Genomic DNA, 25,403 nt, shown 5'->3' on the forward strand with positions numbered 1-25,403 from the left:
CACTGACAAGCGAGAGTCCGACCGTGTTCGCGGATCTATGTTCATTAGAAGTTACAAGCACGTATTGTGACGGGGAACAGGTAAATCAGGGGGTTTGCAAAACACGGTGAACTCAGGCTAAAGGGCTGTGCAGGTACTCTATACCGTAAAACAAGAAGTAACAGAAGCCGGCGTTGTGTCACTTGTCAGGTAAGCTGAAACATCGTACGTATAGCGCACCGCATCGCGTTGCGTCGCGTCTCGTCCCACGGAAGACAATACACGATACAAACGCAGCGCAGCGCCAATGCAACGCAACGCAGCGCAGCGCAACGCATCGCGACGCAGCGCGGCGCAGCAGCGACGCAACTTGACGGTGCAGCAGCAGCAGCGTGCACACGAGGAGCGTTCGCTCAGAGTCCCGGAGGCATGACCGGCGGGTGGGTTGCGCACCTATACATGCCGATAGAGCGAGAGGGTGGCGGGCAGAGAGTGAGAGGAGAGAGAAACGGGAATATATACATGCTCGCTTAAACACGCGTCGAGCAGTCAGTCGCAAGCGGCCGCTGTGTCGACGTACCTACCGACCATCGTACGGTACAAACGTAAAATAGCACATTCCTTGAATAATAGTTGAGAGAGACTGGAGACGCGGAGAGGAAGCGCGAGAGAGCGAGCAGGGCGCCGGCGCGCGCTCTCGTTTAAAACGTGGTCAAAAGTGCAACCGCAGTTTTATTATTCAAATTGTGAAGGATAAACGGCAGGGTTTTACCGCTGATCGGCGGTTCGCCTTTTTCCGTCTCGTCCTCTCTTTCCCCGAAAATAAGTGTCTAATTCGAATAACACCTTGAAAAAAAAACAAAAAAAAGGAATACGTAATACATTGCGTTCAATTTTTCCGCGAGGCGGTTCAAAACGACGATCATGAATCGGGTAATGACAATTAACGAACTAGAGCGCCTAGAACCGCCCTGTAAACGTTGGTGAATTTTTATCTCTTATTATCTTAATATCAGAAAACGCTTACCTATCGTGTGAAAACATTATTTTTACACCCTGTACAAAAGTGCGTTGCAGTGAGAACCAAAAGAAAAAAAAAAAAAAAGAAAAGTGAAACGACGTCATGTGTTTTGAATCAACTCTTCGATACACCATAAATTGACCCTTTCCCGTCCTCCCCCTCCCCCTCCCCCTCAAATAAAAAATAATAATCACATTAATGTTGTGAACAAGGCATAAGATTAAGCTTCGTGCTTAAAGTAAAACAAAAACCAAAAATATATTCATAAATTTTATATATACATATATACTTGTGTATATATATGCATACATAGGTGTATAGATGTGTTGAAAAAATTTTAACAACATTATTACCTGCACGTTACAGACGTTAGAAAAAACCTGGCCGTAAATCAGGCCACAATTGTATGCACCTGGGGCTATGGGCAAGTATTTAATAATATCTTTGGAATTTAAATATAATAATCGACAAGGTGAAACTTCAAAGTTATTCATTGCCAAGGAAGATAGTATAAGTGAGGATTTGATAAGAAATCCGCGTATATGCAGCGAGGGAGGGAGATGTATGAGTAATAGGCAGAATAACAGTAAAAATCGATACACTTGCGCAAATTTATCTTTAAATAAAAACGGATCAATCTGCAAGCGTTTGCAGATCATCGCCGTCGCAGTATTCGCAATGACGTTATTATCCTTAACGCGTCCGACCGTCGCGTCGCCAACTCCCTCCCTCAAAAACAGTGGCAAAAAAATAAGCAGCGAGGACGGACTAAACGGCTACTACAACGAGCCGACGATGCTGCATTACGATCAATTCGACGCCGATGAGGAGCTCTTCTCGAGCGACTATCGGAAGCCCCTGGAAGAGGACGATCCGACTACCCGTACGACAGATCCGGACCCCCTGGACTCCCGGGAGTTGGATAAAATAAGAAAAAGCATCATGGAGGATCTGGGACTGACGCGAATTCCCGACCCTTCGAAGGTAAGAGGCAGCGACGATTCGATTCGAGAATAACAACTCAAGCGCCGATGTACGATCGATAATCTGATCGGCGCGGCGGCGAAATCTGATCTGATTTGATAAAGTCGTTCGCGCCCCGGTAATCGGGAAGATATATAATCGATCATGCCTGCGTCTGGCAATAGCATTTCCGTAAGAGATGACGAAACGCCGGATGGACGTGTCATCGATAAGAAATTGCGATGGAACGAACGATCCGATTACCGCGTAACAAATTTATGTGGGTGTATCTTACAATTAGACTGGCCTTTCAAAGAAATGCTTATCCTACGAGTTGAAAAACCTTCAGTTAACTTTGAAAAAAGGAGGTCTTCAAATTTTCCTTGCTCTGTCTCACTGTTAAGGCGTTTTTTTTTTTTTTTTTTTTTTGATACGGTTGCAAATATATTTTACTCAATCATTTTCAATTTCTCATGACGTAATATTCAGCATGGTGTTCAACAAAAAAAAAAAAAAAATAGCCTAATAATTAGTCTATAAGAAATATAAAAGAAAAAAAAAATTACCGGCACCCCTTAATAGTGAAACAGAGTAATGAAAGTTTGAGGATCATCTTTTTTCATGGTTAACTTAAGATTTTTCAGATTGGAGTATAAAGATTTTTTTTTTTTTTTTTGAAAGGCCAGTCTAGTGTATCTAATGCATAACACTGCTGGTCGAAAATCACAATCACTGATCGCCGAATATTCCCCGGTGAATGGAAAAGTGAAGGAATCCATTAGCCTCGGTTGATATGTCCGAGGGGCAATCAAAGCTGGTTAGATATTTTGAACAGAGGACGAATGACGCACTACGTCATGTAGACACGTTATTACTTGTATCGTGATGTGGTGCCGTGTTTATTTTACCCGCTGCACTTTCTCCGGCCGCGAAACTCGTGACTGGTAATTATAGGCCTACATATAACTACATTCGGAATAATCCGAGGTACAAAAGTCAGCCAAGTATTGAACGCATTCTTTCCACTTTTCCTGAGAGTGGGACGTTTAATCGCTGCTCTGCACATTGGCTCTGCGAATTGCTACCATGTTGCGCCAGAATGACAGTTGGCGAGGAAACAAGTTGATTAGATCGTCAACCGCACCTGTGAGATTGGCCATAAATCAAACGCGTCGAATCTGATCGTGTTGAAGTTGGTAACGTTATCGTAACGATTCGTGCTGAGGAAAAACCGTTGTTTCGCATTTTTGGAACTGTTTGAAATTCAGTAAACCGTTACAAAACGGAACATACTCATATTTTGCAATCCTGGTTCCTTCAAAATCATTGTTAAAATGAGAAAATACTAATTTTTTTTCTCATCAATTCGTTACGATAACGTTACTAACTTTATCCTCGTCGGATCTGTCTGTTGACTGAACATTGCGGTAATTCCATCGCATGCATGAGTAGGTCATAACATGTTCGTAAGCAAGGTCGAATCCAGCGATGCAGAAATCTCGTTTCCCCGGTTTTCCCGTTAACTAATATATCACCCCGAACACAATATAGTGGCTTTCTGAAATATTTGGTAGAGGAAAAATGTAATCTTTCCTCTGGATGTCATCATCTTTCGAAGTACCAGAACGTAGAAAGACCTTTGGAATGATTCTGCGTAACGACAATCGGAAAGTTGTAAAGAGGATGCGTGTCCTTTCGAAAGTTGACCGCTTAAATTATGGTTTACGCGGTTTTATTTACCTTCATTCCCACTTTGTTTCACTGTTAATTATGATTTACACGCTCTCGTGACACGATCGAGGGATTTGATCAGACCGCAACGCCGAGAGGCGATTGTTCTTGTTTTTCCTTTCCAACCTCGACTTCCTGACAGAGAAACACCACGTTATCGAATCACCCAATCAGTACAACCGACTGCGGTTTTAATTCCACGAGCTTACAACAGTCGTGAAATGGAAAAGAATTTTCCCTGATTTCTTATGTGTTAACAATCGAGAAACGCGTCAGCAGACCGTTGTTGCATAACGAGGAAAAGTACAAATGCATTTTGGGAAAATTTCGACGTTGCAGACGTAACCAAAGACGTAAAGTGTTTGTCACTAAAAATTCTTATTATTCGAGTCCAGGATTGGAATGTAACGCTTCTGCATACAAGCGTGGAATTTGCGTCCGGATACACGAAAGAGGGATTTCCCAACTTTGCAATGACTGATCGAGTCCCCGAGAAAGGCGGCTGTCTTAGCTTGACGTAAATAATCGACTAGATTGTTATTAAATTGTAATCCAGTGTATATCTGCAATGTGATATTGAACAGCAGTCGGTATTAACTTCTATCCAATTGGACTTTTAGCTCATTAGTCCGTAGAACTTTGAATTGAAAAACACATATGTAAGCCTGTACATACATACATACATACGTAAGTCCCAAGATCCGTCTTTCGTTCTCGCGATTGAACGAGCAAACGTCGCAGCGACCTCTTTATAGCCTTCTCCGATGCACAGCCAAGGCGATCGATGTGTTTCTCAACTTGTTCACTGATGCCGCAGGTACTTTGACAAATGAACAATAATTAATGAGGTTGTTTTTCTCACCCCCTCTCCCCTTTTTATTCCAAGTCTCGATTCACTTTCGCTGCACAAAACGAAACAATCGGAGAACAGACTTGTTGTTAGTTCCAAGTTGACAGCCAGATATACTAAAGGCTTGGTTGTGAAATTGAAACGTCTCGTTTTCTGCGGAAACATTAGCTGAATTCGAATCTCTAACGATACATGCACCCGATTATTAATCGCTATCTCGATCTTCTCGATTCTTCTTATCACTGTCTGTACACAATTTTCTTATCTGGAATCGCGGTACAGGTAGAACCCCCATCGTTACATTTTCCTCCGCGTTTCTACTTTTATCGCCGCACTCGTAACTCGACATTGCTCTTCCAATCGTTTTATGACCTTCTTTATAATAGGGAAAACATGCGTGTAAGTATTTTTAGCACAGCCAAAATTATCACCGCTAATCCTACAAGCTTATTTTGAGTGTTCAAATATTTGGTGATATGTATCGTATAATTCGGAATGCTAATTCACTTATACTCGTCGCGATCTCTAAACTGATATACTTATTTCAATAAACTAAATACAACGCGGAGAGTAACCGCTCGATCATTTTTCATTAAACAAAATCTTTCCTCATTCAGAGCAATTTGCATCTCCAATTTTTGCCGCAAAGTTTCGCGTGACTAAACTTTACCCTCGCGGTTTATCCGGTATCGAAATAAGGAAACGATGTATTTGAGGTGGTTATTTTTGATCCAACCACGAAATCGCAACTTGGCAATTGATCTTTGGTAATTTCTTCTGGTCGATGTTTTCAATGATCACGCAATAATCTTACAGAAGTTCAATTACTTAGAATATAAATTTATTTTCGTTTTGGTTTTTACCCGAATTATACAAGACTTCGCTGGTTTATATTTCGCCGCTGTTCGGATTGTCACTTTGCAATGTGTCATCTAGTGGAACAAAATCAAACTAATGCAACCGGACTGACAGCTGACGGTTGGCCGTGTTTTTCGTGTGGATAGTTGAACAGGTATATTATTGATTACGTTTCATTAATTTATGTGACATGAGTAATTTGAAATCCTAAGAATTACGATTTATCTTCATTAGAATAAAAAACTTAGGTTATGCGATGATAAAATGGCGCCGACAACCAGGCTCTGACGTCATGAGGACATTTTCCAATAAAAATTGTTACACATATTTCGACTGTTCGATAAATTGACTGACGGCAAGAGTTTCACCGCGCGTATGTAAGTCGGAAAAAATGTGTTGCTGCACCCGCGGTGAGTAAAAATGGTGTGAGATAATAAAAAAGGAAAGGTGTAAGAAAAAAAAAAACAATGAACTCGGAAGGAATGTGTACCAACATGTTTCTGAGAGCGCGCGCGTATATAATAGTTAATACATAACAGTAGGGCGAGTAGACCTCGTATATGGTTTACGATCTGCAGGTTGTATGTATACATACATACATAGGTAAACATGTACGATCAAGCTGCCTAAAATTGAGATGAGATTTTAATCCTTATAAATATACGCCTACGCCTTCGTCGTTTTCTTCGTTCCGCGGTTAGGTATGCGGTATGGCGTTAATGCATACGTACGTACAAATAACCATTTATGTTACACATACTCACGTATAGGTATACATACATACATACATGTATATATCCGTATAGATTCGCCGCGTGTACCTCAGCTATTTATAGAATCAGTGTTTAGCTTATCTCTCCGTTCACCGTAAGCGGCATTGTATTTGTATCGAGCTCTCCTCTCTGCGGAACGCATTCATTATATACCCACGTAATTACGTACTGTGTTACACCTATGCGATTCGAAGTTTGAGCTGCAGGGAACGGCAGAATGCTCGAAACTCGCAGTCGCGAGATGAAAATCGATGTTTCAGAATTGTTTTTGAATGATTTAGTCGGGTTTCTAAAATATTAATGAATCTTTTTTTATTATACGGACCACTCGATTTCGGAAGACATCCTTTTAAGCTGCAAGATGATGGTCTTTTTGCTATGAAGAACGCAGTGTTGCATCAACCTCACCAACTTGAATTTCACAAAACCGCTTGGGAACACAAATCACACATTCGACAGCCCTCATTTTTCCAATTTTATTCCAATTATCGATGAATTGTAATTATTGTCTTGTGTCTTCTACGCTCGGCGGGATGCGCCGCCTTTTCCGCCTTTAACGGCGGTCGGCATGTCGAGTTTGAATTTCACGGACGGACGTTCGAATCGTGTTATACTCGCGTCGTCGCGTTGCAATTTTACCGCAGGCGCGTGGGACGCGGCGTTTTTTGTCTGACTTCTTTATTTTTCCTTCTTCACGGCCGTTTTATCTTATTTTCCATAATTTTCATTTCGCATACGTGAAATTAAACTCTCCACGTCGTCGGTGGAGTCTTACCAGCTTCCCGCCAAGGGGAATAGACTCATAAACGCAACGGATATGGTAGGTACTCGCGAAATTGGCCGAATTAAGCCACGCTACGACAATAAAGGTCTCCGCCTAAAGGGACACGCAGTGCAAAACTCAAGTCGACACGCTCAATTCATACTCCTAACCTCCCTCAATCCCTCGAAGCGGATTTCTCGGAGTAAATTTTTACCTTTTCTCTCGTCGCATAATCCATGCTTGCATGGATATCAAGTTCCAAGTGCGTCGCATTCTCGGTTTACATTTACGTCTATATACCGTAACCGCAGTATCAGGAGATTCAACACCCAAGTGCGCATGCGCCAAGTTTTTCGTCCACAGGCTGGCCAACTCCGACTGATTTGGCGCATGCGCGAGCTGTCAATACGCGCGAGGGTTTAGAGGTTAGGTTAACTCAAATCCGGGCCCACCACGTTTCGACTATCTCGAATTGTGAATGCAATACAACCTCGAAATGCCTGCGAATTTCGATAGCTAGCATCCGGCCGTAACTGAATTGGTTAACCTGAGAAACAGATGAAAAACTCGGCACGAATCAGTCGAATTTACCAACGGAGTCACGTGATTTCGCGCATGCGCATTCGGGTGTTCAGTTTCTCGACACAGTCGCGACAGTTCGTCGAGTCAGTGTCGAATGTCAAAAAATAAGCGTCACTCTTGCTTTCTGATTGGTTTGACGCCTTTCACGTATCGTGGCCGCTCGGTTTTCCGTCCGACTTGTCATGTAAGACGGATCGATGTTTTTCCAGGAACCAATCAGACATTCGGCAAATCATTCCCTCGGGTCTACACTAGAAGCTGATATACCTTTTTCCAAAAGCTAATACATCACCTTACTCAACTTGGTTATTCGTGATCAGCAATTCATTATTCCACAAATAATGCTAATAATTCTTTCCTAACCAGTATACGTACATTATACATATATACAGCCTACTTAGCATTTTGCCTTACGTATGTATAGGTGTAATGATATGGCAATTGTGTTCCGGACCTTCGAGTGAGTGTACGCGTAGCGGTTATCTAAGAATAGTTGACTTTCTTTTTGTTTTCCCTTCTCATCTTTTTGCCCTTTACCTCGTAAAGTATAGAGAGGGATGTGGACAAAAGAAAAAAGTGTGAAGACATAAGTTTCGTATATGTTTTCGGAGGGCGGGCGGCTTAACGATAACGAAATATAGATGAAAAAAAGAGAAGGAATTGGGGTATAAGTTACTGCGACTTCGCCGACACTTCGAGTCCATCTGGAGACCATAATTATGTGTACCCTTTATCTAGAGAATTTCACCGGAAATGCAGTATATTAGTTTGGGGAAAATGAGTACACATAAGAGGCGGCGATAACTGTCGTCCGTGAGATACTTTTCGAGATATTTATATCGCTGGCTTGGAAAAATATATTATACACACATAGAAAAATCACGCGGTCCTTCGACGTGCAACATCGTCGCGTTTTTCGTCACTTGTCTAAAAATTTGAATACTTAACTTCTCGCGGTGATCAATAATTGACGGATTTATCAAGATTTATGACAACCGCTGGTGATACGTCGATCAACATTCCGCAATAGGTGTACGCTGTATTGAATGATTTCAACCATTCGAATGACTCGCTATAATGACGGCTACAGGTGTTAGGTATGTAACGATTGGTAAGTTAACTGGAATTATTCAAAGGCTCAATCTTCGTAATAAATTTTATTGCGGATAATCTTTAAATTTTCAAATGGAAAGAGTGTTTGACGCCTTTCACACGATGCGGGGATATCTGATTAAAATAATTACTCCGGGGCCGCCCGAGGCTGTCAAATTGAAAAATATTTAAATCACCATGTGATTTTTGGAATTTTTCGAATTGACAGTTCGTCCCGGATTCGCCTTCTACGTCCACCCAGTTCTTCGTATAACGAGGGGAAGTAATGCAGGACAGTGAGAGGAGAGGGGGAGATAATTTAGTAATACTTACATACATGTATATTATATACATACAATATACTTAAGTATGGCTGTCAAGTAATTATATATCATCCGACGCTTCGGCTTTCCAAGAATCAATTAAGAGGCCAAAGTTCAGATCAAGAGTTTAATCACAGATTTATAAATTGTACACTCCGGTCTTTTTTACTGTGTTCTATACTGCAGTTGTATAATAAGTTACACGATCTTACAAGTCAACAACTGACCTGTAACTTATTTCTATACTCTATCGGAAGAAACGTTTATACTCTCATCTCCGCGTTTCCAACTCCTACCCCCATCCCCTCCCCCCCCCCCCCCCCTGCAGCATTATCTCCCGAATGATTATTACAGGTATTATCTGAATGTGACACAAATTCAAATAATAATAGTACATTATGTAACAAGGGAATAAAGTCGACCTTTATTCCTGTGTTGTATATAGGACTTTATTTCCGACTCAACTATGGCCGCAATATTTATTTGAAAATAGGTACTTTTAAATTTGCACTCGCTTCTTTTGTTTTCTTCAAGGCGCTCGCATTTTCTGGATTTGGATTTGCGCGAAATATGATCTTATATGATCTCACATGATCTCATATTTCCCGCAAATACGTTTCAGGGAAAAATATGCGATTTTCGTCCCGCTTTTGAGGTAAAAAAAAGTTAACTTTATGGTTGAGTCGGGAATAAAAATGATAATAAAATTGTAAGAATAGAAAAAAACGGAATTCAGGAAATACGGGCGAACATTGAACAATATGCTCGTCTGAACTACCCGGCAATTGCAACAGAGACGTAATACTAATTCGATATTTCACCCTTGTTTGTTGACAGGCAAATGTGAGCCAGTCAGAGTACGAAAATGCGCACAGAGAGTACCTGAGTAGAGTGGAATCGTCCGGGTCAGAAGATCAGAGAACGAGAAGAAGATTGCACGTCTTTTACCCTGCAGGTAACTACTTTTTGTCCATAGTTAAAGTCCGAGGGATAATTGAGTCGCGGTTCTTTAATTTGCAATTAAACGAGTCGGTGGGTCGGTCGGTTTTAACGGCAGGGTCGAACCGCATAATTCGAGCCTCTTAACCCGTCGAAGAAGAGAAAAGAAGCATCACAACGATTCACGAGTGAACGTTGGTTGGCCTCAGATAAGCCCATTCAATTATTCCGCAGTTTTCTGTATTTAGTATCGTATTTTAGTGACGACTTCCCGTCCCGTTGAGCTCGCTTTATCGGCGAAGCCAGCGCGAGGTTATCGCCACGAAGCCATCACGAGAGAGCGAGATTTCGAATGAGTTTTACACATTCAAAAACTCCGCAAGATCATGCCGTGCTGCAGATAATGCAATGACGGTTGAATATCTTCGGCTTTTGAGGATAAACGGCCGGACGTGGGAATCAAAAGTTGGGAGAAGCTAAACAAAAAACCGTCTGAAAGATCTCCGTCAATGTCATCTGCATCGATGATGATCAATTCGAATAAAAAAGTATCTCTACTTATATTGGATAGATATTAATCTGATCAAATTGAAATAACACGAGCTAAGATATCAACAATTTGAGAGAATGTTTCACACTTAGAATTAAGGTAAGATTAATTATACTTGATCTGATTCTAATGTTTTTCGACTTATTTCGTTACTCTTAGCTTACCGGAGATCGCATGGAATTTTTTTGTAAGGATCTGATCGGTGAGGAAAATGAACGGGAAAACATTAGAATGGGGTCATTAAAAAAAAAAAAAGAAAACATCAGAATAACCTAGTTTTATTCGCGTCCGATACACAGGACTGCGAAACAAAAAAATTTCAAGTGCATGGGATGTCTTTGTTAAATGTTATGTTTTCGAGTGTGCTGAATCCAAAAATTACTTCCGTTTTCCTCGATCACGTACAGTATTCTTGCAAAATACAAAGTGTTTGTATAAAAAAGCATAAAAATAGTGAAAAAACCACGATTTTTACAATTAACTAAACAATATTTCTTATAAAATTAAACAAAAAATTTCCTTATGAAATGTATTTAACATTCTGTGTTCATTCTTTTCGCCTATGAAACCTTTTTTTTTCTCTTTGATACCCCTCCGAAGACGCTTTCGTTTTCCATTTTCTGTTTCCCTGTTTGTATTTATTCTTGAGTTTCACTCTAATACATATTAAACGGAAGTAAGAAATTACTTTTGCATAGAATTTTCAAAATCAAGAATAGGATACCAGGTTTCTAATTAAACGATAGTTTCACTCTAAATGACATCACAAATACGAATTCACTAAAAAACCTGACGTGATGGAAATGTTGGAATATTTTTTCCGGCTTCAGCGAGTGAAAATCTTTACGAAACAGTGCAAAAAAATCCTATGCAGTTTTTGGTTGCAGATCTGTGCTATCATTGCAGCTAATAACATTGCTGGAGATTTTTTGATACGGTTTGCTTTTCTCTTTTCCCAATTTCTGATTCAGACTTCGGTACACCCATTCATCTTCGATTCGTCCAGGATTGATAATCGTTTACTCATTCGTGCGAGCTACCGTACTTTATTTTAGTATTATGCGCGTAGGAAGAGGCAGCGAACGTTTCTTGGCTTTCGTTGGCGCTGATTATTTTTTCGCGCCGCATTCCTTACTCGCAACAAATGGCGGGCTAGGGTTACGCAGTATTATAGTTGCAGGCGAAGCAGGTTGTCAGGATTCCGTATCAAGATTGCATGACACAAAGTATGCGCTGCAGGTTCTGGACTCGAGGCTAGCTGCTCGTTCAGAATGCAGCAGCTTCGCGTTTCATCAGGAATCCACGTTTTTAACCAGCACGTAAATTTTACCCACGCGCGGTTTCGAGAAGAGAAAAGGCTTCCAAGCTTTCCGCCTTTAATTCTCAACTGGATGATTCTATCTATCTCGGCAGTTAATAAAGGCTAATGAAGCGCGGACAACTAACTATTCAATTTTACAGTTCCAACATGATGTTAATCTATTGATAAAATATCATAAAAAATACGATTAATTATATTATGAGGACCGGAAATAATTTCACCCTTCTTATCACTCCACCTCCATTTGTTGTTTTTTTTTTTTTTTTGCACTTTCCTGCGTTTTTTGTTTTTGGCGTTAATGGAAAGGATTATCGTCGGGAAATAATCACCGAAAGGCGGAGATAAACGGCTGGGATTTTTCTAATGAATCGTTGGCTGATGGGTGCAGCCACGCAGATGCTGTAAGGTGAAACTTATGGCGTCGGGACTCGGGACGCAGGATACGGGGAACTGACAAGCAATAATATACAGAGAGAGCAAGAAGCCCTCTGACCTTTGGGACTGAAATTGATAATATTTTCATTGGTAATTAAAACTGAAGTTTTTCTCACGTGTCTTAACACTCGGCCTCGCACCGCTACCTTCAGCTTCTTCTCTAATCCCCATTATACACGCATTCACACTCCATCAGTCGGTAGGAGGTTACAAGGTACTGAAAAAGCGAGAGAAAGAGAGAGAAAAGAAACATATATGGAACGTTCACCACATCCAACTACACGTAGCTGGATAAATATACAGCTGTTCGGCTACTAAATGGTTTCCCTTATTAGATTATGGAAGGAGCGGCGTGAGATGTTAAAAAGTAATCATCACGTACGTATTCTCGCAGTATGTTTCTTTATCCTCTTTTTTGAAGAGTGAAAAAGAAAGGCGGTTTCGGTTCCGATACCTTCCGCTCCCCAACGCCCGCCACTAGAACGGCAGTTTATTTTGTTGATCCAGGATATCCTCAACATATGTCCACGGGAAAAAGCAAACCTGTGTATAGTCAGGGCCGCGTTGAAAGTGATTTTCAGTATTGCAGAGACACCTGAAAATTACAGCGTGATTAAAATATTTTACTTTTATATACATTTCCGAGTATACCAATGACAATTTAACACAAAGAATTCATTTTACATATTTCTAACAACAAGTTACATCGGTAATAAAACTCGTTTGAAATTAGCCTGAAGCAAAATTATGCGGTTGAAGTTAGTACATAACGTTACTTGGACCTTTACGATTTTCTGAAATACAGAGAGTGAACAATAGCAAAGAAAACATGTTTACATTTTGATAAGTCAACTCCTTGAAAGTCGTTCTAAAATTATCCAATAACAGTTTTTTCCATAAGGTTTCGTTACGTCATAACCTCACTAACTTGAACCTTCTGAAAAATGTTCACCAATTCTTTACTTGATTCGTTGCTACGAACCATGAACAACCGTAGAACTTGGTAGTATGCGTTAAAAAAAAAAAAAACTTACCTTCACTTTTTAACTATGCTTCGAATTATGACTTCTAACATTTTTGACGCGTGTGTATGTTTCACGTCATGTTGTGCGCATTGAAGGATCGATAGTCGTTATTATAGAACGACACCATCGGCGTTGTATATCATGAGGGGGTTTCGACAGCTGCTGCAGGGATTAAAAAATAATGATGAAAAGTGCGGCAAGTGGGGGGGAGGCAAAAAGCGAGAAGAAGACGCGAACCTGTTACGGCGAGAACGGTCCGACGGTTATAGTCGGCGGGGTTTCGTTTCGTAAGACTTTATAGACTCGGCTTATTCTTTTGTTTTTAGCCCAATATAAGACGCCGGCGCTGTTGCCCTGCCGTAGGGCTTGATTCTTCTCCGAACCGCGTCCGTTGGTTGTGTGCCTATGCACGCTATGCGTTAAGGACGGCGATTCGTACTCTGTACTCGGTGAAACGACTCGCGCGCATGCGCGCTCATCGCCAGAGGGAGCTGCCGCGGTCTGCGATAGAAAGGAGAAAATCTGTTGTATCTGTCCTTCCGAATAGCCGACGGGCATAATTACGCCGTGATTGGTGATACGGACCGATGCGATACCGCGAGACACTGCTGAGTCGGGAACGAATCGACGAGTGATCGAAACTCGCTTGGGATATGCATTTAAGGCGTGAAAAAATCCGTTACCGACATAATTGCTGATTTACAATTTCATGTCGCGTGACAGATTGAAGAGTTTTTACGAGAAGCCATGTAATTTTTTCAGAAAACTTTCAATTGATTTCGAAATTCGCGTAAAATGAGAATCTGCATCTAGTATAATTATTAGAGCCCGGATTAATATGTGAATGAATATTTTTTATTTAAATCATTTTCATTTCTCATTAGGTTTTCTACGGAAAATATGGTGTTTGGAGCCAGAAAATGCAAGTTCTATTTTCCATATTGTAGTTTTTCAAGTCTATATTATATGTACATATTTTATGATTTTGAATACATATTTATCCGGGCCCTACTAATTACCAAGTGTGATTAAGAAGGTCCTCGTGGTATCGGACAAAATTTTGAAACACTAAATTTGAACTCAAAATACCTAATTATATGAATAAAGCAGAGAAAATAAAGTATTTTTTAATATTTTCGTCGCATATGTCGTAATATTTGTATGCTTCTGATGAACAATATTTCTTTTTGAATTAGATTTAACTTGATTAGCTCCGGTTGCACTTTTCAAACCTTTTTTCTATCACGTTTTCGTCCAGACACATTATAATTTGTGGAAAGCTCACACTTTGCATCGACGAATATATATTGCAGCTGCAGGGAATTTCTCTTCGATCGGTGTAATGAAAGTTGTAAAATCAGGAAAAAGATTCTTGAATATAGCAGTAACAACGCCGCACGTTCCACTTAACAGGTAGAGAATGTATAAAGGCAAGAGTGTGGTATTTCCCATGGTTTATTTTCAGCCTTGAATTATACCGTCTTAACGCCAACGCAAATATTGTTCCCGTGCCTAAAATTGTTTCTCCGCCTAGTTACTTGTACGTTAGATGATTTGAATGTTCGAAAAATGTGACAATCGGGTGGGCAGTTATACGTAGGTATACAGGATCACTGGCAGCTGCATCAGCACTGATGTAGAATCGGATTCAGGCATGAGGCTGAAGTTAGTAACGTTAGCGTAACGAAACGTGGGGGAAAAAAAAATCACTATTTTGCAATTATGTAGTGACTTCGAAGTTGCTATGTTTTGAAAACGCGAATTACATTAGCCTTATTATAATTTGCTGGATTTCAGAGATTCTTAAGATTACGAAATAACGAATTTTACGAAACACGAATCATTACAATAACGTTACTAACTTCAGCTTCATTTTCAGGTACACAAATTCTTCTTCCCAACCGCGTTGTGATCAACACACGTGAAAATGGTTTCTTCTTCTCTTTTGTTTTTAATTCACGTATTTACGCCGGCGCCATTTTATAATGGATATGTATGCAGTACACGTTCATGTACATAAATGCCTGTATGTATCACACCGACTTCTTCAACCTCCCGCACCCCCTCCGATCAGTTAATTAAAATAGCGGATAACGAATAACTTACAAATACATTAACCGCAGTATCGAGTCGTTAAAATACCTCATACACTCCATGGATAAACACCGCATACAGGTTCTTAACACAGTGTATAGTAATAAAGATTTCTAGTCCAGCTCCGGAGTCTTTGTAATATGATCACCACAAAAATAATACCGACTTATAAGGAATAATTGATTATATACGGGCGAAAGAAAAAGATGAAAATTTTTCTCGACGGTCCGTCGTCTGCTAAAATTTAATGCGCATGCGCTACAATCCAAGAGCGATCGTTTGCCAGGGCGACCAACCGTCATAAATTTAGGCGACAGTTCACCGCGATGTATGTAACCTCAAAAATTTTGACAGTTGTCGGTGTTGAACCCAACTGCCAGTGACAACGGTGAACATTTTTTGGATCACATTCAGGACGGTTGGTCACCTTGGAATGTTTTCGTTGTTACGACTCTCGGATTCTAGCGCGTGTGCATTAAATTTTAGCAGACGACGGACCGTACACTCGTTAGGAATTCACTCTGTATATCATATTCGTATATACCGATATACCTACAAGCTTTTTATCGCGTGCAATAGTATTTTGCCCGTATCGTAAATCAAATGGGGAACTACACCAGTCTTTCGAGATTATTGTAAGAGAAATAATTTTAAAAAAATGGGTAGGCGAAACGACGATCGTGGCTGCGGCAGCGCGCGAGAACCGTGAGAAAAAAAGAACGGAAGACAGTAAAAGTTCAGGGAGTCGTAGGCGCGGCACAGAAGAGCTGTAGATTCCTGGATCATCATACCTGAAGATGGGCTGTATCGACGGATGCAGCTTTATCGCAAAAATATAGGGAGAAAATGAAATTGACCTATTAGAAAATCCTGTTGATTGTTTTTTTTTTCTTGGATTAAGTGAAATAATATCTTGCAGATAATTTTTTGGGGCGGTGAAGTGTTGCAAAGGCATTACGTGCAGAGGTATATAATCAGCAGCGTGTTAATCGGTGGATATTGCAGGGCACGAATCCCGATCTGAGTTATTAACACCCGGAGTAAGGATTCTCCGTAGATATATAACATGCGAGAAAGCGGATGATAAATTCTTGTGGCAGAAAACCTGTTTTTCATCATCGATAAATATTTCATCACGGCATATAGAATATTTGCCCATCCCGAACTGGCCTCCGACACGCGATATCGTCGCGATAATTGCATCTTCGATTCTCGCTGTTTTAATACATATAATAATATACTGTATATATACACACAGGAATTCCCAAAAGGATGTTTCAATTGTACATGTAGTTTATGTCATTTATTTTATTGCAGCGGAAATTTTCCGCATAACACCGTGAGATCCGTGTATAATAATATGCAATAAACTTTTTATAAATTGTGACAGTATAATTGGTGTTATATGTTATTACGCCTGTGTCGCGTATACAAGTTAAAAAGAACTTGGCAAGTTGAAAATCATTACTTTTTATTTATTTCATTACGAGATGGTCACACGTTGCGTATTTATTTATCAATTAATCCAATCCTAAGCTACAATGATTTTCCCAAAAATGGAAGCGTAGAATATATTAAAATTATAAACAAGAGCTTGTGTATTTATTTTTCATTTCAAATCACTTTGAAATAGTGAAGAGTCTAGAAGATTTCATCCTACGATCGTTTGTTTTATTTGCGAATTCAGTGCAACAGATTTTTTTTCAAAGCTTACGAAAATCAGCAGTCTGGAAAAATGAAATATGTGACGATACGAACCTGATAAGTAAAAAGAGTCTCAATGGAACTTCAGAGCATATTCTTCTGCGAGGTAAAATAAATGACCACAAAATAAAATCGACCGAAAATACCAAATTTTTTACCACTTCTAAACGATTTGAAATGAAAAATCGATATCTAAGCTCTAGTTTACAATATTAGTATCTTATGCTTTTTGTAATCTTATTTGGGAAAATTATCGAAGCCTGCAAGTATAGCAAATTTGATAAAAACTCAAAGTGCTAGGATCTTCTAATCAAACTAACGAAAAAATATTGATATTCAGTTCTCTGATGCCGTTAAGCTTTGAGAATACGGACCCAGTCGTACAGAATGCGAGATTCGATTTATCTCGTTCTCTGGTAATGCGATATCCATACGTTAACCCCATACAGCGAGTGAAGTGCAATGTGTAAGCTGTCTAACGATCGAATCTTGAAAGAGAGAAAGAGAGAGATCTAGATAGAAGAGCTTCGCTCTCGTAGGTCCGTCCGTTAAGTTCTAGAATAACTTTGACCTATATTTCACCAGTCGACGGGTTTTGATGACCGGTAATAATTGATAAGACGGTATTATTGAAACATGTGATAATTTCAATTACCATACTAATCAACATCCCGCTACGACGATATCAATTGAGATTCAAATCGTATGGTTTTAAAGCTCGTCGGCATTCGGAATGGAAACGAACTATCATGTACCTACAAGTCGTAGATCACCTTCGAGTTCCCCCTTTTTCCTCCTCTTTTACGGATACACCGCATATCTTCTCTTCACAATTCCGCATCATTGCGGATTTTTGTTACGATCCTCGTTCAATATTATTCGGGAAAATTCGATGTCAGGCGCACCTCATTGTCGGGTAAAAAGGTTGTGAAGGAATTTCTTGGAAATTCATCTTTGGACTGTTCTTTACACCGTACGAAACAAGCCAAGTTATGAGAACTAAATAAAACCAAAGGATGAGAAGAAGAAGAGGTGAGAAAAGAAGGTAAAAAAAATATCACCGAGTGGATCAGGGACTCTGGTGCTACTCTGTCAACAGAGAATGAGACACTTTAGACTAATTGCTGCGTCAGATCGGTCGAGAGTCGAGCTCGCGACGTCTGGTTTCGTCGTTTGAGGAAAGGCGCGCTCGCTCCGGCAATTTTTATTCTATTTTCACATCGCCATCCGCACCCCTGCAGCAGTTAAATACCTACCAAGAGCCGTCAAGCTCAGAGTGAGCCTTGGTTAACGGCTGCGGGTATACCTAAAGGCATAACGTGCGTACCTTAGACCGCAGGTTAAGGAGTTGATGTTATGAAATAGAAATCCGAGTTGCGGTGGAATGCCGAGTGACCAGTTTCTCTGAATAAGTTAAACAAAACTCACCCGCGTTACGTACCCGAGCAGTCTATGTGCGGCATTTATTTATATATGTGTATAATAAAAATAAGAAAAAAACTACCAAAAACAACGTAAACAAATAAACAAACTGAGGGGATACCAAAACAGGACTATATATGTATACCTATGTATAATGTAGAGGGAATCGTGAAACAAAAACGGTGGAATTTCAGCTGCAATACCCATACGTCAGTGTCTCCGTCTGCTCTCTGATCTCTTAATTCTCTCGAATCTTAAGTTATTCCGTGGTCACGATCTGGTGCGATCTACTCTCTCATTCCCATGTGTATAACACAGCTAATACCATAGATACTGCACCGTATTTTATTGCGCTCTGTTTTCTACATACAGGTATATGCTCAGGCATGTATATGTACATTGTATACGCCGCCTATCTAATTGTCCATCGAATTCTATGCGTAGACGGGAATCAAAAGTATCAACTCGATTCTCCTATCTAAGAAGAATTTATTTCACTTCCATATATACCTTCGTGTTGTATGTATACATGAAAGTATAGACGGGCACCGAACGGCCAGAGGCGTGAAATTTCATTCTGTGTTATACAATAAATACCGCCGGAATTTGAAAACTAAAATTCTATTATAAATTGGGTAGCCCGCCAGTTTATAATGTGAGGAGAAGGAACGTCTTCGGGTTTATAATAAATCGGGGTGCGGAACGGAAGTCGGTCGAATCTATTTTCAATATCAAATACCGATGGGTCGATTCACGATTTCGCTGATACAATTGCGCACTTCTCTTGACGAATCTCCTGTTTGAAACGCGTTCTTCGGTAATTCTGCAGGGTTACCTAACCAAGTTTCTTCTGGTCCCCGTCTCCGTCCCATTTTATAGTAATCTCCAGCGAATAACGATGGTTTTGATATTCCAACGTTGCGCCGCGACTAAGGACGCTATTTTATTTATCACACATAGTTAAACTGCGATACTAGCAGAAATTTTATGCGCGGTAATTGCGTCGACTTGTTATTTCTAGTTATGTTAGGTTAGGTTAGGTTAGGTTAGGTTAGGTTAGGTTACTGGCATCTTCACGCGGATGCATGTCTCCGCAAAATGGCGGGTCGGGTCATCGAGATGCGTATATAAACACCAAACAGTTCGCCCGAATTATAATTGGTCTGTTGGTTTCAGTTTTCGTGATCGTTGTACCCGATGAAGTCGTTTGACCGCTTTATGTTGTACGATTGTTATCCGAGTATAGTATCGAGTATACTAGTCTCTCTTTTTTCTGATTGCTTCGTTGCCCTTTTTCTAACAATTTCGTCGTTCGATACTCGAGAGCCTTCGAGCCTCCGATTATACCTATGTATATGTACTCGGAGTGGTCGGTACCGTCTTACAAGATTAATTTTCCATTTCCAATTTGATTGTGAGGTTAGTCTCGTCCGGGATGCAAATGAGCACCGATCGTTCGTACCGTCTGTCGCTGATGATTTTTACCAACGACCCGCACAGCCGCCTGATTTGATCTTTCGATAAATACCAACCTGTATAACAACACCGCATCTGCAGACTCAGGCGCAGATTTCACGTCCAAATGCCATCCGCTCATTTCTACGTACGTACAGGTATACCGTGAATTCATAGTAAACAAGGAAGGTCAAGTACGCATACGTCGAATACATGCCCAAATTTTACAAGAGTTAACGCAGCTCAACGCGCGCTACGAACTGCTGCCGACAAAATGATTTCTAACCCAGCTAGCGTGACACCTGTCATGCCGTTGACGAGTTATGGGCACCCCGATCTATCTTCGCGAACGTTAGGTTGGTAGCAGTGCTTGACGCATGCGCATTCAGCCTTCCCTGTTCACCATAAGCTCATGATATAACAATATGTAACTCTAAATACAATGTGCAATTTGGATGAACGGTGGCTTTTATCGGCAAATTTCAAAAAAGAAGTAATCATGTACTAACTTCTTTCTGACATCTATATACCTATATATATAAATGAATGTCTGTTTGCTCCGCATGCGTTCCTATACCATTTATCCGATTGCGATGAAACTTTGGCAAGTAGTTGTCCGAACGCTCGCGAGGGTTTCTGAGATTTATAGAAATTAACTCTTTCTGTGTGTCCCTTAAAAAATTGATGTTTCTTTGTTTTTCCCATACGCATTCCTTTACCATTGCGAAGGCTTATAAATTAGTACAACCACTTTACAATAGATGGCTCGCGAATCGTTTCAACAATTGAGCGTATTTCATATAGTTTTCAGAACGACTGAACCGATTTTGATTTTTTTTTTTTGTAAATAGCTACAACGTCTGACCAGGTTTTAAACTATATTTCGTTATAACCACATGGATAGTTTTAAGTTAAGCTAACGCTGACTAAACTCTTATAGTTAGAGGTTAGGTTGGGTAAGGTAAGGTTCGGTTTTAGGTTAGGTCAGACGTTCACCGTCTTCGTTCAAATATTCCCAACTGTGAGCAAGATTTTTTTTTTTATATCTGAATAAAATTTTCATATTATAATATTAAATTTGGATGCGGGCGAGCCGCAACGGGCAGCTATAGTAGATTAGATGTATAATAACGGTTAAAAATTTGAGGTCACAAAACGTTTTCACCATCGTGACTGTTTTTTTATGTTTTCACACTACAGAATGTTTTCGATTTTTGTCTGTTACAGATCACGTTTTCGAAAACGGATCTCGGAGGAGCTACGACGGTCTAATGAATAACATAGAGGGCGTAAATTCGATCTACTTTCCCGTAGAAATACCCGTGCATAAAAATCACGCGGTTGATCACGCGACGTTGCGCATACTGATCGGAGGTTCCGAGGACGTCGAAGAGGAGGTCGAGGTGTCGATATACCAGACGACGCGGTCGTCGAGGAAGCCGATAGCTGTCCAAAAAACGCGGGTGGGTTCTTCGGCGCCGAGATGGGTGGATTTCGACTCAACGGAGGCGGTGGTTTCCTGGGTCCACGATGGCGAGGAGAACCTGGGCTTCGAGGTCGAGGTTAGGCGGCGAGGCTCCGAGACTTACAACTGGAAGAGCGTCGCCCCGGCGGCGCTGAACGTCTTCACGATGTCGGATCGGAGCGTCGCGTCCGGCAGCCGATTCCGGCGAGCGACGCCCGACCAGCTGATGTCTCTTCACAGAGGCCGTAGGACCGAGTGCAAGGGACAGAACAAGAAGTGCTGCCGGCACGAGATGATCGTCACCTTCAAGGACATAAGGGGCTTCGAGTTCATAATTCAGCCGAAGACCTTCGACGCCGGCTACTGCAAGGGCCGATGTCCGCCGCGCTACAATCCCGCCCACCATCACGCCCTCATTCAGAGTCTGATATGGAAGGAGGACAGGAAAAAGGCGCCAAGACCCTGCTGCGCGCCGAGCAAACTTACAGAGTTGGAGATACTTTACTACAACGAAAACGATCCGACAAAGCTCAAGATCACGAACTGGAAAAACATGAAGGTCTTAGAGTGCGCGTGTTCTTAGTGCCTGCAAGTTTCGCGGATAGAATGCGAGAGGGGCATACACTTTATCGAAAACCTTTTGACATGCGTTGAAACTGCAAGACACGATATTATCATTATTATTATTGTTATTGTCATGATTATTATCATTCTGATTATTATTATTATTATTATTATTATTATTATTATTATTATTATTATTTCTATTATCATTATTATCTACGATGCTGAGCAGTGGGAGGCGAATTATATTGTATACCTAATTCCTTGGTGTTTATACCTTTTATCAAATATTTCTCTATTTATTTTATTATTATTATTATTATTATTATTATTACACTGATTTATTTGTATCTTTACTTCTTTTTTATTTTACTTCTACTCTCTAATTAATTATCGACTAACCAAAGATTTAAAAATATCGGTCGACCCTTGGTAATTATATTATCTAATTGCAGGGTGTTGCTGCTTTGACTGTGATAGAAAAAAAAATAATCACACATATTGTAAAATATGTATATGTATATGATTATAATTATAAGTATATTCGGTATTTTCTACATCGGATGCGCATAATGTATGTATGGATAATGTAGAAATTTTACGATCTAATGTCTCCTTCACACAGGGTTATATCCTGTATAAGCTGGATTGTTTGGTATGTATGGGTATATATACACACGTATATAACGGCGAACGTTCCTTCGCCCTAAATCTAAACGGTCAGTATAACTTATATCTCTATCGATGTTATTACGAGAATGAAATATGTATAGTAAACTATCGCAATTACACTCATGATGATTTTATAGCAATGAAATGAAATATAAATAACCGCGTGTGCCTTTGATCAATAGCCACGAAATCACAATCCGGTTAAATATGTAGAAAGATGAGAGTAAAAAAAGAAAAAGAATTGAATTTAAATATCAATACCTAATTTTCACGAGCCATACATCAATATATATTATGTCAGCTGAAAACAACTTTGTAAATAGCATCGAAAAATCCGAAAATTTATAAATTCCTCTGTAAAAGATGCCCTGAGCATATCAATATATTACACACGATCTCATACGCATGTACGCATATTTATTATAAACATTTAATTCCGTGCTCAATTTTCCTAATTGACGAAATTCATTGCAGAAAAACATAATACAAACTTACGTACCACATGTACAGGTCTATTTACGTTAAATGTGAGGAAAAGAGATAATAATAATAAACACTTCGTGTCTCGGACGTTGACTATTTATCTAGTTTGAAACATAATATTACATACACGGCACTGCGTTATCGATTAATCATTTCAACAAGCTGCACCTCTTAGTTCCTATATAATATATATTGTACAGTTTACATATTACGCCTACCGCAATTGTCATTGAAAAGAACTTCATAGTAACGAATTTTCATAATAAAATAAACTTAATGAAAATATAATATACGTAATAGTAATATAAACAATAGTATAATGGTAGTAGTATATAAATAATAATAATAGTATTAATATTATTATTAGTATAGGTATAATATGTAATATATTATTCTCGATTATATTTCCGAATCTCTTTAAGTAAAACTGGACAAACGCGATTGTCGAACGGATCATATAGTCGTTTCAATTCAAAATAGTATTTTTCTCACCAACAAAACACGATTATTACACAGTTCTGTATTCTGTTCGAATTAATTTCTCTCTTTACTTTCAATACCGTTTTCAATTTTTCAACAACCCTTTGTGCTACACGGTAAAATTAATAATCGTGATACTATAGAAATTTAAAACATTATCGATTAAGAATAAAAATAATTTTTCAATTATATTTTACTACATCGCTGTTATATGATATAGGGAAATGTTCCGTAATGTGTTCACATGTAACTTATACATATAATATACATATACATGCGTATATCACGGTGGCGCAAATTAAAGAGAAGAATCTCTGGTTGCTGAGTAACGAAACAGATTTCTTTCAAAAGAATTTGTAGAAATACTTAATTCGTTACAATATTTACTTTATTTTTATCAAGTCATTTTGTTTTCACAGTTGTTGTCTTTTGCACTTTTTCTCGAAATTCGTTTCGCGCCTCATTTTTTCCGGTATGGATCGTAATTTCGAACCGATCTGAATGATGATAAAATTATTCTGAATACGGGACTATAAATCATTTTATAATCAAATCGTATCAAATTTATAGCCGTATTTGTATAGACATTGAGAAATGCGCTTCATAAAAAATAAGCCTTCGTTGCACGACGCACGTATCATGTTTTTTTCACAATGGCAATAGATATCATGATATAATATTACGAATCAAAGGAACAAAAATTACCTAAGAATATATCTTTCTAACCTCTTGCCACTCGCATCTCTTTCTCGCTCCCAAGGTATTTCCATAACCGTTTGCGCGTCGTCTGTGAATACATCGGTATAAAATCCACGCATACATGTATAAAAACCTATAAAAATCAGGGGAAACGATGTACAAGAATCGAAAGTTCTCTACGTGTGTATCCAGCATACATATAACGAAGGACATTTTCATCGTAAACTTGTTCGGTACGACAGCTCGCGATGGTTATTTTGTACCGTGATTCTCGCACGTTTTTAATGAGAGAATTAAGGTAAAATTGTGTAAAATATCACGGGTATACGTGTACGTAAATACATGTACGCCCGTAACGTAGCTCCTTAAATGCCGAGACACACTTGAGAGGCTAATTTCGGGCGCGTTGACAACCGCGTTTCGTGTTTTCAAACCGTTAAGGTGTTGGAGTTTGACCAATACTTATAGTTCGAGACGGTGCGCTGCATTTGCATAATTGTTGAGCTATAAGCAAGACGGCTCGTGTATAATATATATCGATATACGGACACTCGCTACTTATCAAGAAAACGAGAAGAGAAAATCGGAATAAAAACAAAAAAAATATATATATATAAATAAATAAGAAAATAAAAATAAAAATTGTCTTGTTAATGTTAGAAGTAAAACTAGAAGAGTGCAGCGTGCCTGAAGTTTTATCGTACAGAGAAGTCTGCAATTTTATCGTGCAATGTGTTAAAGGTTCATACGTGTGTATATCGAATGCATGTACATACCTACCAAACATATAGAGAAAAACTATCATGTGCATACTATTTATTTATTATTTTTCTTTACCTTTCATCTATGTACAATACGTTCATCATCGCCACCGATTTATTTATTGCATTTATACACTGACACGCACACGCAAAACGCGCACACACACATATATATATATATATATATACGATGTAGATATACATGCAGGTACCTGTAGGCATAATATGTATTATAATATATATATATGAATTTGTAAGGTATACATAATAATCGTAGACGTAGAACGCACATCCTGCATTTCGCATACGAAATTATTACTGTATTCGATAATACCAGATTTGATATATGTAAACGCTATGTACGGACCTGTTTCTATATTGTTATAAATATACTCGTAA

The 25,403-nt window shown here is 39.4% G+C and overlaps 1 protein-coding gene across 1 annotated transcript; it reads left to right on the forward strand.

Annotated features, from left to right (window-relative positions):
• Positions 1-538: 538 nt before the first annotated feature.
• On the forward strand, positions 539-25,403 carry LOC107219704 (bone morphogenetic protein 4). The gene is made up of 3 exons (XM_015658017.2): positions 539-1,984; positions 9,773-9,890; positions 21,108-25,403. The coding sequence occupies exons 1-3, from the start codon at positions 1,421-1,423 to the stop codon at positions 21,926-21,928; spliced, it is 1,503 nt and encodes a 500-aa protein (XP_015513503.2). The 5' UTR covers positions 539-1,420; the 3' UTR covers positions 21,929-25,403.

The sequence above is a fragment of the Neodiprion lecontei genome, chromosome 5 (assembly GCF_021901455.1).
Source record: "Neodiprion lecontei isolate iyNeoLeco1 chromosome 5, iyNeoLeco1.1, whole genome shotgun sequence".
Taxonomy (NCBI): domain Eukaryota; kingdom Metazoa; phylum Arthropoda; class Insecta; order Hymenoptera; family Diprionidae; genus Neodiprion; species Neodiprion lecontei.